This window comes from Cebus imitator, unplaced genomic scaffold, assembly GCF_001604975.1.
Source record: "Cebus imitator isolate Cc_AM_T3 unplaced genomic scaffold, Cebus_imitator-1.0 Scaffold194, whole genome shotgun sequence".
Taxonomy (NCBI): Eukaryota; Metazoa; Chordata; class Mammalia; order Primates; family Cebidae; genus Cebus; species Cebus imitator.
In genome coordinates this window covers 1,752,383-1,767,646 of record NW_016107509.1, presented here as the reverse complement: position 1 = coordinate 1,767,646, position 15,264 = coordinate 1,752,383, and the positions used below count along the sequence as shown (strand labels likewise).

Genomic DNA, 15,264 nt, shown 5'->3' with positions numbered 1-15,264 from the left:
GAGGTCAAGGCAGGTGGATCACAAGGTTGGTAGTTCGAGACCAGCCTGACCAACATGGTGAAACCCCATCTCTACTAAAAATACAAAAGTTAGTCAGGCGTGATGGCTTGTGCCTGTAATCCCACCTACTCAGGAGTCTGAGGCAGGACTATCACCTGAACCTGGGAGGCAGAGGCTGCAGTGAGCCAAGATCACGCCACTGCCCTCCAGCCTGGGCAACACAGTGAGACTCCATCTCAAAATAAAATAAAATTAAAAACACTTCATGATGTCAGATTTTAAGTATAAGAGAACAAAACAACTTAAGTTTAAAAAAAAAAGAAGTGTGTAACGGCAACCCAGTCAGAGGCCTTTCTGAGGGCGACACTGGAGCAGAAGCCTGAATGAAGTAAGGGAGTGTCTGGTGTGAAGATATGAGGGAAGAGCATTCCAGGCAGAAGCAGAAAAGCCCTGAAGCAGAAATAAATTAGTGTACCTAAGCTATTGCAAAAGACCAGGTGAGTCAAGTGGCGATTACTCATGCTATACAAGCAGAAAGTGAGAGAAGCCTGAGGACAGTGGTAGATAAGGCGGGAGGGAGAACGGCAGAGGCAATTAGAAAGCTGTCATTCAGGGATAATGTGAACTCATCTGGGGTTCTGAACAGGAACGTGGAATACAGTTGGCCCTCTGCATCCGCAGATTCAACCAACTGTGGATCAAAAATATTCATCAAAAAAACCTCAATAAACCAATACAATAAAAAATTTTTTTAAAACAAATAGAGTACAACAGCTAATTACATAGCATTTATACTGTATAAGGTATTTTAAGGAACCCAGAGATGATTTACAGTACACAGGATGAGGTGCATAGGTTATTGGCAAATGGTACATATACCATTTTTTATAAGGGACTTGATTTTAGCCTTTGCAGGGAGCTTTGGAAACAATGCCCCACAGATACTGAATGATAACAGTACTCTGTCTTAGGCACTTTAAAAAGGATCACTCTAACAGTTACGAATAAAACCAGCTTTTGAAAACCAAGAGCAGAAGTAAACTGTTGGTTTGAACTCTGTTATCTACAGAGATGTGATTGTAGAAGTAGGGTGGTAATAGCAGACATAGTAAAAAGTGACCTGCCTGGAAGTAGACCAACAGGACTTGCTGATGGAATAGATGAGACTAAAGATTCTCTGGAATATTTCAATCTGGGTATTTTGTGTGAATACCACAAAAAAGGACTGATGACTGTTTTCTCAGTTCTCTCAATGTACACAGCTGATACCATCCTAGATACACAGAAATGAAGTTAATTCATTATAGTCAGTGAATGCCTTAAGATATTATGGCCTCTCTCCCCAGATGGATGCTCTGAAATATGCATGAAAAGGAATACAAATTATTTATTGGCCAGGCACGGTAGCTCATGCCTGTAATCCCAGCACTTTGGGAGGCAGAGGCAGGTGGATCACAGGCCAGGAGATGGAGACCATCCTGGCCAACATGGTGAAACTCCATCTCTACTAAAAATACAAAAAAATTAGCTGGGCGTGGTGGCGCATGTCTGTAGTCCCAGCTACTCGGGAGGCTGAGGCAGGAGAATTGCTTGAACCCAGGAGGCAGATATTGCAGTGAGCCGAGATCGCACCACTGCACTACAGCCTGGGTGACAGTGTGAGACTCCGTCTCAAAAAAAAAAAATTATTTATTGGCACAAAGCAGGATGAACAGGTTAAGTGCAAAGCTTCTTTGAGCACTGTAATATTATTAGAGACTTGCCTTTTAGAAAACAAGTCCTCTGACACCTAAGATTTTAGATTTGTTGTTCAGTATATTTTGTAACAACACATAGTTTTGGTGGAGAAAAATTGAGCCAGCTACCCTAATTCTGGTTAATGTTAAGGGCTATGTCTCAGTTATCAGCATATATAATAAGAACTGTCTTTATTTCCATCTGATTCTCTCTGACAAGAGTTATCTGGCATGCCTCAGTATACAAGTCTCTCCTTTTGAGGTTGCACAATGACACAATATTTGGATACCAAGATCTAGTGCCAGGTAGATAATGTATGCTCTTGTTGACACAATGACCATAGAAGACCTGAACCTCAGGATTGGGAATGACTCCACAGATAACCAAGACTGGGTAGACTACTTCCCTGTAGTCTAGGGAATCTTAACTAAAGGCAAGTTAGTTTAACATAATGATGACACAACTTTCATATTCTTGGAGTAATCTCAAAATAACATTATTGGTTTATTGTTGTAATTCTAAGAAATACTCAAACCTAAACTGTTGTGTTTAGAAATTATACTTTAATATTGAGATGTATAACATTATATATTCAATTAATTATCTGGGTTACCCATTTTCTAGACATCATTTTTTTTTTTAAAGACAAGGTCTTGCTCTGTTGCCCAGACTGGACTGCAGTGGCATGATCACAGCTCATTGTGCAGTGTCAAACTCATGATTTCAAGCAATCCTTCTGCTTTAGCTTCTTGAGTAGCTGGGACTATAGGCACATGCCTCCATGCCTGGCTAAATTTTTAATTTTTTGTAGAGATGAGGTCTTGCTATGTTGCCCAGGTTGGTTTCAAGCTCCTGGCCTCAAGCAATCCGACTGCCTTGGCCTCTGAAAGTTCTGAGATTACAGGCGTGAGCCACTGCATCTGGCCTTTAGACATTTCTCTTTTTTTGAGACAAAGTCTCACTCTTTCACCCAGGCTGGAGTGTAGTGGTGTGATCTAGGCTCAATGCATCTTCCAGGTTCAAGTGATTCTCTCACCTCAGTCTCCTAAGCAGCTGAGACTAGAGGCATGGGCCCCACACCTGGCTGATTTTTTTGTATTTTTAGTAGAGACAGGGTTTCACCATGTTGGCCAGGCTGGTCTCGAACTCCTGGCCTCAAGTGATCCACCCACCTTGGCCTCCCAAAGTACTGGGATTATAGCGTGGACCACCATGCCCAACTAGAAATCTTAATGGAATAATTTATATGGAAAAATAGTTTTGTTTGAAAACTAGCTGTTGAAAAAGTCATAAGGTAGAGATGAAAGTTTAGTAATTTCTGCCTTCAAAATATTCTAGGTCAGGCATTCACTTTTTTTGCAGTTTACCTCAATGAAATTTGGAGGTTCAATTGTGTATCTGCTTGGAAATCTTAGCTGCTTTCTGAGAGGAGTATCAGGAGGAGCTCCTATAGCCCATATTTTTGTAACCCAATTCTTTAGTCACTATCTTTGCAATCTAAAAGTCTGGCATTTCGAGCATGAAAATTTCCTTTCATTCACATTATAGAATACTCTCTCAAAAGTTCTTAGTAATCTCTATCTGTCAGATAGGAGACAGCTCTAAAATCAAGTCAAGTCAATAGATGATAGGACAACTAGACTGGTGGGTCTCAAAGTGTAGTCCCTGGACCAGCATCAGCATCACTGGTATCTTGCTAGAAATGCACATTCACAGGTTCTACCCTAATCTTGCTGAATTAGAAATTCTAAGAATGGGGCTCAGCAATCTGTGTTTTAACAAAAAGTGACTTCAACAAAAAGTGATTATGATGTCTGCTAAAGCTTGAGTACCAATGATCTGTGCCCCTCTCCCAACAAATAAGTTTTATATTTGTCTCTGAAAGCAGTTAAGAAGCTCAAAACCAAGTTCTGCTTTTTATTACAATAGCCTAGCTCCAGTGGACTATTGGAGGGTATATCTAATTTATTCTTCTTCATTCCCCTGTTTAGGGCTTTTAATTTAGCCATTATTTAAAAATAAAAAAACATTCATAATAGAAAACTAGAAATGTATTTAAAAAAACAGATGTCACCCATAATCCCTGTTATAACATTTATAGAAGGAGAAAATTTTAAATGAGATACAGGAATAAAATCAGAAAAGACAAACCTATGGAAAATAGGCCCTTTGAAATGAGGATTTATTGTTATTTTTAAACTGGTTAGATGAATAATTAAGAGTCAGAGATGATCAGCTAATAGAATGTGACTGAGGACTGTCTTCTCAGGCAAATAGCTACAGGAAATGTAAGTGGGTACACTCCCAATGAGAGTAATCTGGCAATATCAACCAGATTACAGGTGCGTATATCCTCTACCCAGCAATCCAGCTTTTGGAAATCCATGCCACAGATTTGCCTGAACATGTATGAAATCCGTTATTCAGGTTATTCATTCACTGTTCAAGGTTATTCACTACAATGCAGCATTGTTTTAGTAGCAAAAGACTAAAAACAACCCAAATGCCCATTGATAAGGACTTGTATAAAAAACTACATACATATAAAATGCAGCTGTTAAAAAATGAGAAATAGTTCTATGACATATTGTTGAATTGAAAAAAGGAAAAAATATCTCAGTTGACTATAAGAAACCTCTTACTATAATTAACTTTTAAAAAGAAAATAAATCTTTACTATTTGGTCCTTCACAGAAAACATTTGTAGACTCCTGGTCCAAATAATGGCATATTTTTCTTCTTCTTCTTTTTTTTAAAACAGGATCTTGATGTGTTGCCCAGGCTGGACTAGAGCTCACTGCAGAGTTTGAGCTTACTACAGCCTCAAAATCCTGGACTCAAGTGATCTTCCCACCTCCCAAGTCGCTAGGGGACTACAAGCACACACCATCATGGCTGGCTTTTTTTTTTTTTTTTAGTTTTTGTCAAGATGGGGGTCTCACTATGTCACTGAGACTGGTCTCAAACTCCTGGCCTCAAGTGATCCTCCCACTTTGGCCTCTCCAAGCATTAGGAATATAGGCATGAGCCACTTCATCCAGCCAAAGGGCATCTTTTATATGGTCTTGGTGAAGTAACAGAAGTACAAATAGTTACCTTATAAGTACAGATAGTTAATTTCCTCTTCCTAGTTTCAGTATTTCTCTGTAGTAATGTGTTACACATCTGGAAGACCTGCTGCATGACAGCATCTTGTCTCAGGTCATCACGGCCCTACAGAATAATTAAGCATGAATTAACAAGTACAGTTCATTTTATTATAAAAGCACAGAGTCATCCGAGAATAACAAAGGGTACTCAGAAACCAATCTGAGCATCTGTGTACCTTTTTTATTGAGACAGAGTTATGCTCTTTTTGCCCAGGCTGGAGTGCAATGGCACAATCTCGGCTCACCGCAACTTCTGCCTACTGGGTTCAAGCGACTGTCCTGCCTCAGCCTCCCAAGTAGCTGGGATTACAGGCACCCACCACCACACCTGGCTAATTTTGTATTTTTAATACAGACGGGGTTTCCCCATGTTGGTCAGGTTGGTCTCCAACTCCCGACCTAAGGTGATCCACCCGCCTCAGCCTCCCAAAGTGCTGGTAATACAGGAGTGAGTCACTGTGCCTGGCCCTGTGCACCTCTTAACAGTCTCTCAAATAATTAAGGACCTATTCACATTCTTTCATTTAGAATAAGCCACAACACTGAGTAGTCACACTGATTTAGAAAAAGAAGTTTCCCCTCGCTACTTTTGTAGCTATATTAACTGGAACTCCCCCACAGGAAGGCATACTGCAAACAACTTGAGTAAAGTAGCACTGTGTCTCACCACTCCCCAGTAGGATTCAGAGTTCATGAGGAAATGGTAAGGGAAGAATGCTCTCCCTTTCTGGTATATTAAACAGCACTTGGCACAGTACCAGACCCAGTATACTGATGCAAAGGACTAAACTTGTACTATACAAAGAAATTCGAGACACCAAAGTATTTTTTCACAAAAAGCAAGCTCACTGTTAACCTTATCATGTCTGTACATGTTAATGGTATTCTTTTACTTGAATCAACCATACAATAATGATGGTCTTTCAGAGACACACCAAAAAAATGAAGAAAAACTTTCTGGTTCTAGAAAATAATGCATTTCTAGTCTACAAATTCTCCTCATTCATAATTATTCAAAATAAAGACAAAAGCCCAAATAAAGCAGGAAGAAAATATCAACTAAAATTTTTCCTCAATAAAACTCTAAGGGCTAAGCCAGAGAAGGGATGGCTCACCTTAACAAGCTGTCTCCTTTCCTTGCCATCAGAACCTACACAGTCTATTATTTTTGGTAAATTTACACCTCCTGCTAAGCGAAATTGTGCTCTAAATGACTGTACAGTCACCAGATTTCCATATTCTCCTGTGGGGTCCACCTAATAAAAGTATAAACACGATAATAGGTCAGATGCACTATTTGCACTCAAAGAAAAATAAATTATAAATGGCAATTTTAATATTAAACAGAGGAACAAATGACAATGTGATGTTGGTTAAGAACTGGAACTATAACTTTACTATTAAATGAAAGATTCACTAATATAGTAAAGTCATCTGAGAAATAACTCCCCACGAAAACATAATAAATTTTGGAAAACAGTAGAAGGAGTTTTCTGGATTTTAACTGCTAAATCTGGCATTTTCAGGAAATATTCAGCTAAGTAACTTAGCTGATATAGCTAGAAAAATAGTCAATCCACATGGTACAGCTACCTTTCAAATCAAGTTACTAGATACTAAGCAATAAACTGCAAAATGAAAAGAAAAACAATGTATTTAAGATTATCATTTTCCAAACTATAACCCTTATTATTACATATATCCCTGCCCACATGAAATTACTTCCATTATTTCTTGCATAGAACAGAGCTAAGTATATCATGCATATAAAGTCAACTTAATATTATAGTAATACTGATACATGACAGCCAATAATACGTTTTACTGCACATAGAATTTTTAAAAGCAATATATAACAATTGGGAACTTCCTTGCCAAGTCAAAAATTAATCTTGGCATAAGCACATGGAAACTGTCCTTCTGTCCGATGAAGGTAACAGTCTATAGACCTTCATAAGAAAGATGTGAGGCGCAGAACTGAAGGCAATGGAAAAGAAAGCAGGAGATGATTTTGAGTATTTCAGGGCTTGGGCAAAGAAAATCTAATACTGAGAAACTATAGGTTGAAACACGTGAAATTTGCCAATATTTAACCAATTTTGACCTACATAAAAATACTATTTCAAATGGTTTAATCTAATTTAAGAAATTAGTTTTAAAGAAATCATGAGTTAATTGTAAATTACCTTAATTTCCATAGTAGGGACAATAACATCTTCTAAATTCTTAAGTTTAGTAATTGGCTGGTCTGCTGGAATGTTTATGCCTTCTGTATTTAAAAATGAAGAGATTTTAGTGACAAACTGAGGAACAGCATTGAAGGTCAAGCAGAAATAGTCAGCAGATGCTACTGGCCCCAACTTGTTGCTAATCTGTGGTTCAGGCTCTGACTGAGAAATGAAGACTGGGCTTTGGCCACTGTGTAGCTCAGGGTCAAATCTCAACAGTGGTTAATGTAGCTTCAAGTAAATTTGCAGGTTACCTGACAGGGGTAATTAGACCAGATTCCACCTGAGGAACCAGACTAAGCATCTTAAAATAATTGCATGATAGTTTATATAGTACATAGATAACATATTCCTGTCACATTACTATTAAATGCAACTAAAAGACATGTCAATATTTTTTGTTTGCTTAGAGAAATAATATGTGAAGTTTCATTCTTGTTTTAAAGTAATAAGAATTTAAACATGAAGATATAATTCTGAATAGAAAAAAATACAATTATTAAAGTATGGGGAGATATTTGGAAGCAAATGCATACTTAGAAACTAGTCACAAAACCAAAGATTCCAGCAGCTTATAATTATTTGTACGGACACAGCATGAATAATAATTAAATAATGGCGAAATGGTAATGCCTTTTCTTTTTTTTTTTTTTTTTTTTTTTTTTTGATACAGTTTTGCTCTGTTGCCATCACTAGGCTGGAGTGCAATGGCGCCATCTTGGCTCACTGCAACCTCCGCCTCCCTGGTTCAAGCAATTCTTCTGCCTCAGCCTCCCAAGTAGCTGGGACTACAGGCGCGTACCACCATGCCCAGCTAATTTTTGTATTTTTAGTAGAAATGGGGTTTCACTATGTTGACCAGGATGGTCTCGATCTCTTGACCTCCTGATCCACCCACCTTGGCCTCCCAAAGTGCTGGTATTACAGGCGTGAGCCACCGCGCCCAGCCAATGCCTTTTTATTTTTAAGTCCCAGGGCACAGTAACCACATCATTTACAAAAACTTTTGACACTAGAAATGCCTCTATGCAATTCTCTGTAACAAGTTTGTGCACCAGAAGATTATCAGAAGAAATTAAATAATTAATTTACTGTAGCCACCTATTATCAGTTCTACCAAGAGATAATAAGTGAAAAAGTAAGCAGGGAACACTGAAGCTATCAGAGAAAAATTAAGCTTTTGTATCACGTTTGTGATTTTAAGCAGATTTACTTATTAGGCTCTAAAATTAATATGCCTCTACAGAGAGTAACACAGCAAGAAAACAATGCTCTTTCTTTCAGACACATACTTCTCTGAGTCTTCCACTGAGTGGCATCTAAGTTTGCTAATCTAATATAAGCATCACAAAGTGCCTCAACACTTCTGATCATCTGAGGTCTCCTACTTCTGATAATATGTATTATTCTGTTTGCAGCCTCTGTTCGGTCCTATTAATAAAAAAAACAGTGAGAAAAACAAAGAGAAAAACAGAATTCATGCACAAATGTAGACAGTGGAATGATTATAATTCCTCAGATACAAACAAAACAGTCATGAATAAAATCCATCAAAGGTATAATACTCTCGTCAACTCTAGTGCCTTTCAAAAATCTATTGTTTTCTTTTGCCAACTGCTGCGAGGAAAAAAGTAAAATACTACTGGTGTTTCCTATGCTTTGACAGATATTCCAATTTTAATTAATTAACTAATTAATTAATTTGAGATGGAGTTTCCCTCTTGTTGCACAGGCTGGAGTGCAATGACGCGATCTTGGCTCACAGCAACCTCCGCCTCCCAAGTTCAAGCAATTCTCCTGCTTCAGCCTCCAGAGTAGCCTCAGCCACCACACCTGGCTAATTTTTATATTTTTAGTAGAGACGGGGTTTCACCAGGTTGGTTGGCTGGGCTGGTCTCGAACTCCTGACCTCAAGTGATCCACCTGCCTCAGCCTTCCAAATTGCTGGCATGACCCACTGTGCTCAGCCTTGAACCAATTTTAGATGGCATCATAATAACACAAGGTTTTAAAAAGAAATATTCTAGGAAAGACTGAATATTACACTTCTGAAAAGTACATATGTTTAATCCAAATACCTCATCAAGCTGAGAGCTTTGTTTAGGAGCATTTTTAGTTATTCTATTTCTTCTTGCTACCTCTGGTTTAGTCAGAAATTCATCCTTGTTTGCATTTGCTAAGGCCAGTATAATAAACAAAGTATGATGGGGGTGATCCATTGAAATTCTAGAGATTAGCTGTAAGAAAATTAAGAACTATTAGATTTGTGCAAATAAAAAACATACAATCCATATTTTCATTTTGCTTAATGTTAAAATGTGTATTACTATCTAGATACTGCAGTGGGTAGAGTGTATATGTCTGCATGTGTGAGAAAGAGGCAGAGGCCTATGAGCAATTAGAGCGAGAGATTGAGTAACTTATGTGATATGAGAAGAGATAAAATATAAAATTTTGTAATTTCCATTTCTTAGAGGGACTGGTATATATACTTTATATAATACATAGTAATATAGAAGAAAAATAATTATTGTGGTTTGATTTTCAGGTTTACTTACATTATTGAGGACTTCATGAAATCCTAGGCCTCCCATCATCTTGGTCCCCATTCTAGCAGCCAATTGGTACATAAGAGGCAAAAACTTATATGATGGAATCTTCATTCCATCTCTCTATCATTAAAAAAAACACAACGTTAAGAAACAAGGTGTTTCCAATAGTCTCACATCTAAGCAAATAAATTATTTTATGACAGTGCTACTCTATTAGGACAAGCAAGTGGTTAACAAAACTTCACTAACTATATTTTTTTCCTTCATTTCTTAGCCGATCTGAAGGTCTTTATAATGGGTACTCCAGATTAATGCACTGGTAAATCAAAATTTTTGGTCCTAAATTAAACTGGATTCAGAACTGGGATACTTGGTACTGCTTATATTCCAGAAAATCTAAGGAAGACAAGGCTGATCTGAGTGTGACTGTGATCTTGATTCCTGAGAAGTCAGTGTACAATAAAATGAAGTAATTGCTTTTCCCTATAAGCCAAAAGTAATATGTAGCATATACTACAGCAGAGATTGATTGTGTCTGTTATGAGTCTTATCATTCTTTTCCTGCAAGAGAAACATTTTATCTCTAACCTTCAAACTGACTAACAATGTATATCTTATCAACCTAAATTTAATATTAGATATCATCACTATAACGTTTTCAAATAAAAACTTATAAAATACTGCTTTGTTGAATTTTTTTTTTTTTTTTTTTGAGGTGGAGTTTCGCTCTGGTTACCCAGGCTGGAGTGCAATGGCACGATCTCAGCTCACCGCAACCTCCGCCTCCTGGGTTCAGGCAATTCTCCTGCCTCAGCCTCCTGAGTAGCTGGGATTACAGGCACGTGCCACCATGCCCAGCTAATTTTCTGTATTTTTAGTAGAGACGGGGTTTCACCATGTTGACCAGGATGATCTCGATCTCTTGACCTCGTGATCCACCTGCCTCAGACTCCCAAAGTGCTGGGATTACAGGCGTGAGCCACCGCGCCCGGCTGAATATTTTCTTAAAAGTGTATTTTCTCCACTTACAAAATTCGTTGTAAAAATCCCAGATTTTTGCAGCAGGGGGAAAAACCCACCTGTGATCATATCATCTTTAATTGCTTTCTAAATCCTCTAATCTAATGCCTCATTCTAGACACTCTCCTACGGTAACTGCAAAGACATAGGACCAAGCTAATTTCTCTCACCTCCATACAAACTTGCATCATTTAGAGTTTATCAGCTTAAATAATCTAATAATAATATAAAGGAACTTTTGTAGAAATAAGAACTTGCAAATAATCCTAAATATGTATGAAAGTTTAGAAAACTACAAAATGCTACTCACATGTAGAGCACTGGATCAAGTGCAGGAATACAAAGAGGTATACAAAATCTCTGACATCAAGGGGCTATGTCTAAGTTTTTCAAGCATAGGGTAGAATATTGGGCTGAATAACACTTGCCTTCATCATGCCATTGACTTCAGAAACTCCAGAATTTTCAAGCCAGAGGGAACAAAGTCGGAATACCCACGTATCATGTTCTTCTCCACTTAATAAGCAGTTGATGTAGTTTTCAACTGCTTTACATAAGAAGCGTTTACGATCCTCTTTCAGTGCACGCAGAGCACATTCATCCAGCTCCAGCTCCCGCTGAACCTTTACTGTGTATCTTGTATAGAATAATTAAGGTAAAACACAAAAGCCATAAGCTTTAACAGAACTACAAAATCACACACAATATACAATATAAATGAAAAAAATTCGATTTTCATCCCAGGAAAAAAATCGAACGTCTAAGAATTATAAAGGGAATAAACTTTTGTCTTTTGTCTTAATTGTGTAATTCACACACCTTCCTAAGCATCCAAGGACGAGAGAGACTCTCCCCAAGCTATTTAGCTAACTTAAACCACTACTTACACTAAAATAAACAGATTCACGGCAGGCTTAAATAGAGGGATTTAATTACATAAAAAAAAAAAAAATAGGTAACTTGTAATTAATTTCAGTATCTATCTCCTTTTCCCATGATACCAATAAACCAAAAAAGCAAACCAAAACAAAAAGCTAGTATCTGTATTCTCCACAATGAACTTAGAAGCAGAGCATGAATTATTCATAAAAGAACATACGTCAATGTCTTACATACCAATTTGTGATTAACCACATTAGGACCAAAACAAACAGGGCACAGTGGTTCACACCTGTAATCCCAGCACTTTGAGAGGCCAAGGTGGGTAGATCGCTTGAGCCCAGGAGTTTGAGATCAGACTGGGCAACATGGCAAAAACTCTATCTCTACATGGCAAAACTCTACCTCTACAAAAATACAAAAATTAACCAGGCATGGTGACACACACCAGTAGCCCAAGCTACTTGGGGGGCTGAGAGGGAGAATCATTTGAGCCCAGGAGGTCGAGGCTGCAGTGAGCCATGATCACACCACTGTACTTCAGCCTGGGTGACAGAGGGAGACCTTGTCTCAAAAAAACTAACAACAACAACAACAAAAAAACAACGGCAAAGAACCCAAAAGATCAAGATAATCTATATGTAGCTAAGCTGACCTTTAGTGCTCAAAACTGTATCAGATAAAAAGACAAGTCACTCTTTCTATGCAAACACATTCACTCAGTTAACAAAATTGTCACTTATAGAAACCTACTTACCTGTTTGTCTGAATTTTATGTTCTCTAAGGAGACCTACTTCCTCTTTGGCTCTTTTCAGGAGAGCTTGTTTGTTTTCAAATTCTGATGATTTCATGTAGTTTTCAATTCTTTGGTATTGAGTATCTGAAAACCGGGCTAATGAGAGAAATGCCTTCATTTTTCCATTTCTTAGCTCATCATTACTTTCTCCATCATAATTTCCAGCAACTTCTACTGCCTTTAAGAAAACAACCAATTTGATTATATTTACAAATACTAAATACATCTAAAGAATCACTCAAACTACGGTAATACACTAAAGTTGAACTTATATACACGTAAAAGCTAAATTATATGAAATACTGCAAGCTTGTCCAACCTGTGGCCCATGGGCTGCATGTGGACCAGAATGGCTTTGAATACGGCCCAACACAAATCTGTAAATTTTCTTAAAACATTATGAGATTTCTTTTGTGATTTTTTTTTTAAAGCTCGTTAGCTATCATTAATATTAGTGTATTTTATGTGTGGCCCACAGTAATTCCTCTGCAGTGTGGCCCAGGGGAAGCTAAAAGATTGGACACCCCTAAACTATAGTATTTTCCTGACTTTTCAAATCAACTTTGAGAGTATAGAAATAACCCACACATCTAATACTTGTAAAGAACTTTGCAAAGACAAAGAGCTTTATAAAATTTAAAGACAATCAGGTTGGGTGTGGTGGCTCACACCTGTAATCCCAGCACTTTGGGAGGCCGAGGTAGACAGATCACATGAGGTCAGGAGTTTGAGACCAGCCTGGCCAACATGGTGAAACCCCGTCTCTACTAAAAATACAAAAAATTAACCGGGCATGGTGGCATGCTCCTGTAGTCCCAGCTACTTGGGAAGGTGGGGCAGGAGAACTGCTCGAACCTGGGAGGTGGAGGGTGCAATGAGTAAAGATAGTGCCATTGTACTCCAGCCTGGGCAGCACAGTGAGACTTTGTCTCCAAAAAAAAAAAAAAAAAAAAATAAAAAAAAAAAAAAAAAAAAAAAAAAAAAAAAAAAAAAAAAAAAAAAAAAAAAAAAATTAAAAAAAATAATAATAAAGGATATAATGTGTTTTGTGTTACGCTTATTTAGCGAGGTAACTTATTTCCAAAATTAGTTAATCAAAGGGATAAGAGGGAGAAACAGGAAAGTCAAAGGGGTCTGGTATACTGAAGCCTTTACTTGTGGGTGGCTGATGAAGAGCAAGGGCTGTCTTGCTTATTCCTTAATCAGTTACGTTTGTAGATGAATACATGAAGAAATTATCAGAAACAACCTGCTGAAAGGGTAGCTGGTAGTGGAGGTAGGAAGGAGGAAGAAGACATGCTATGTATACTTGGGCTTACTTTCAAAATCCACTGCTTCGTATGTAACTTTGTTTCATTCTACCCTAGAAACTATACAGAGCCACAGCAGTAATAATATATAGAAAAATAAAACCATAATTTTACTTGCTTTTGAAATATATTTGATCTTGATGTAAAGATGAAGCATATTCATGCTAAGTAACTATCTTAAGGGTTGCCCCCAAAATCTTACCTTTTCTAGATAGGTCTGCATGATGACCGCAGGATTTTCTAAGCAAGTTTCTGCTAACCAGTTGCCACAAACCCTCAGACATTCTGTGTATATAAGTTTTAGGCTGGGATTGTTCTGTAAAAGGAAGGCAAAATCTTAAAATATAACACATTACCATGACTATACTCAGCTGTCCTTCATGTAGGGGGAAAAAGCAGGTTAAAAATGTTTTTCCTCAGTGGGTAGAAAAAAAAAGTGTTTCCTCTGCTTTTGACATACAACGATTGTAATAATCCCATGTAGGAAATGATCATCCTCTGTTTATTATTATTACTGCCATTGTTGGAGCAAGTCACATTTATTGAGTACTTATACATGTCAGACACTTTGTAAAGGCTTTATATATATTAACTCATTTAATTCTCATAAGAATCCTATTAAATAAGTACTATTACCCCCAAAGCACAGATTAGAGAACTGAGGTACAAGGAAGTTGGGTAACTCCGGACAGCAAATACTTCAGGGCTGATACTATTAAGCAATATTTATACATATCATATTGGCATTCAGTGCTTTGGTATAATGATGATTCCTCTAATAACCGAAGATGCTATACAAAGAGTGCCCAACATCAAAAAGGCTGGTTGTGGTGGCTCACGCCTGTAATCACAGCACTTTGGGAGGCCGAGGTGGGTGGACTGCCTGAGCTCAGGTGTTCGAGACCACTCTAGCCAATATGGTGAAACCCTATCTCTACTAAAAATACAAAAAAATTAGCTGGCCTGGTGGTGTGTACCTGTAATCCCAGCTACTTGGGAGGCTGAGGCAGGAGAACTGCTTGAACCAGGGAGGTGGAGGCTGCAGTGAGCGGAGATCACACCACTACACTCCAGCCTGGTCGACAGAGTGAGACCCCGTCTCAAAAAAAAAGTACGGTCAGCTAATACACACTAAGCAGGTATATGTCTATGGGACACCACTGTAGACAAACCTTGGGAAACAAATGCCTCTACTTTATCCAGTGTGTTTGCTGGGTTTATAGCTGAAGTAGCAACACAACTTACTTTTATTTTCTAATTTAGTTCTCTCATGTATTTCCTCCTCCCCCTTTTTGCTTGCCATTTCAAATTTAGAGTAGCTATTTCATTCATGTCCCACATACCTTTCTTGAATTCTATAGCAAGTTAAAGGCTTAATACTGGGATATATTAAATGAATCTACCACATAACGGACTGATTCAATTGTTATATATAGGAAAAAGTTTCTAAACTTCTTTTACAAATTAATTTTCAAGACTCATTTTACAGTATCTTGTTCATAAATTAGTAATTTCAAGGCTCTAATAAAATCGTTATTAAAAATATTTTATAGCACATTTGTGTTTTTAAATAACAGTAAAACACTAATTCA

General features: G+C 37.7%; 1 protein-coding gene across 1 annotated transcript in view; it reads right to left on the bottom strand.

The window, feature by feature from the left end:
* Nucleotides 1-15,264, bottom strand: part of ATM (ATM serine/threonine kinase) — a 146,054-nt gene that overhangs the window by 20,406 nt on the left and 110,384 nt on the right. Inside the window, exons 49-58 of the mRNA XM_037745197.1 lie at nt 14,340-14,463; nt 13,875-14,008; nt 12,323-12,540; nt 11,115-11,322; nt 9,673-9,786; nt 9,193-9,351; nt 8,407-8,545; nt 7,073-7,155; nt 6,002-6,142; nt 4,834-4,950 (exon numbers count right to left, since the gene is read on the bottom strand). Of these exons, the coding sequence (XP_037601125.1) occupies nt 4,834-4,950; nt 6,002-6,142; nt 7,073-7,155; nt 8,407-8,545; nt 9,193-9,351; nt 9,673-9,786; nt 11,115-11,322; nt 12,323-12,540; nt 13,875-14,008; nt 14,340-14,463 (1,437 nt within the window). The remainder of the gene's footprint in view (nt 1-4,833; nt 4,951-6,001; nt 6,143-7,072; nt 7,156-8,406; nt 8,546-9,192; nt 9,352-9,672; nt 9,787-11,114; nt 11,323-12,322; nt 12,541-13,874; nt 14,009-14,339; nt 14,464-15,264) is intronic.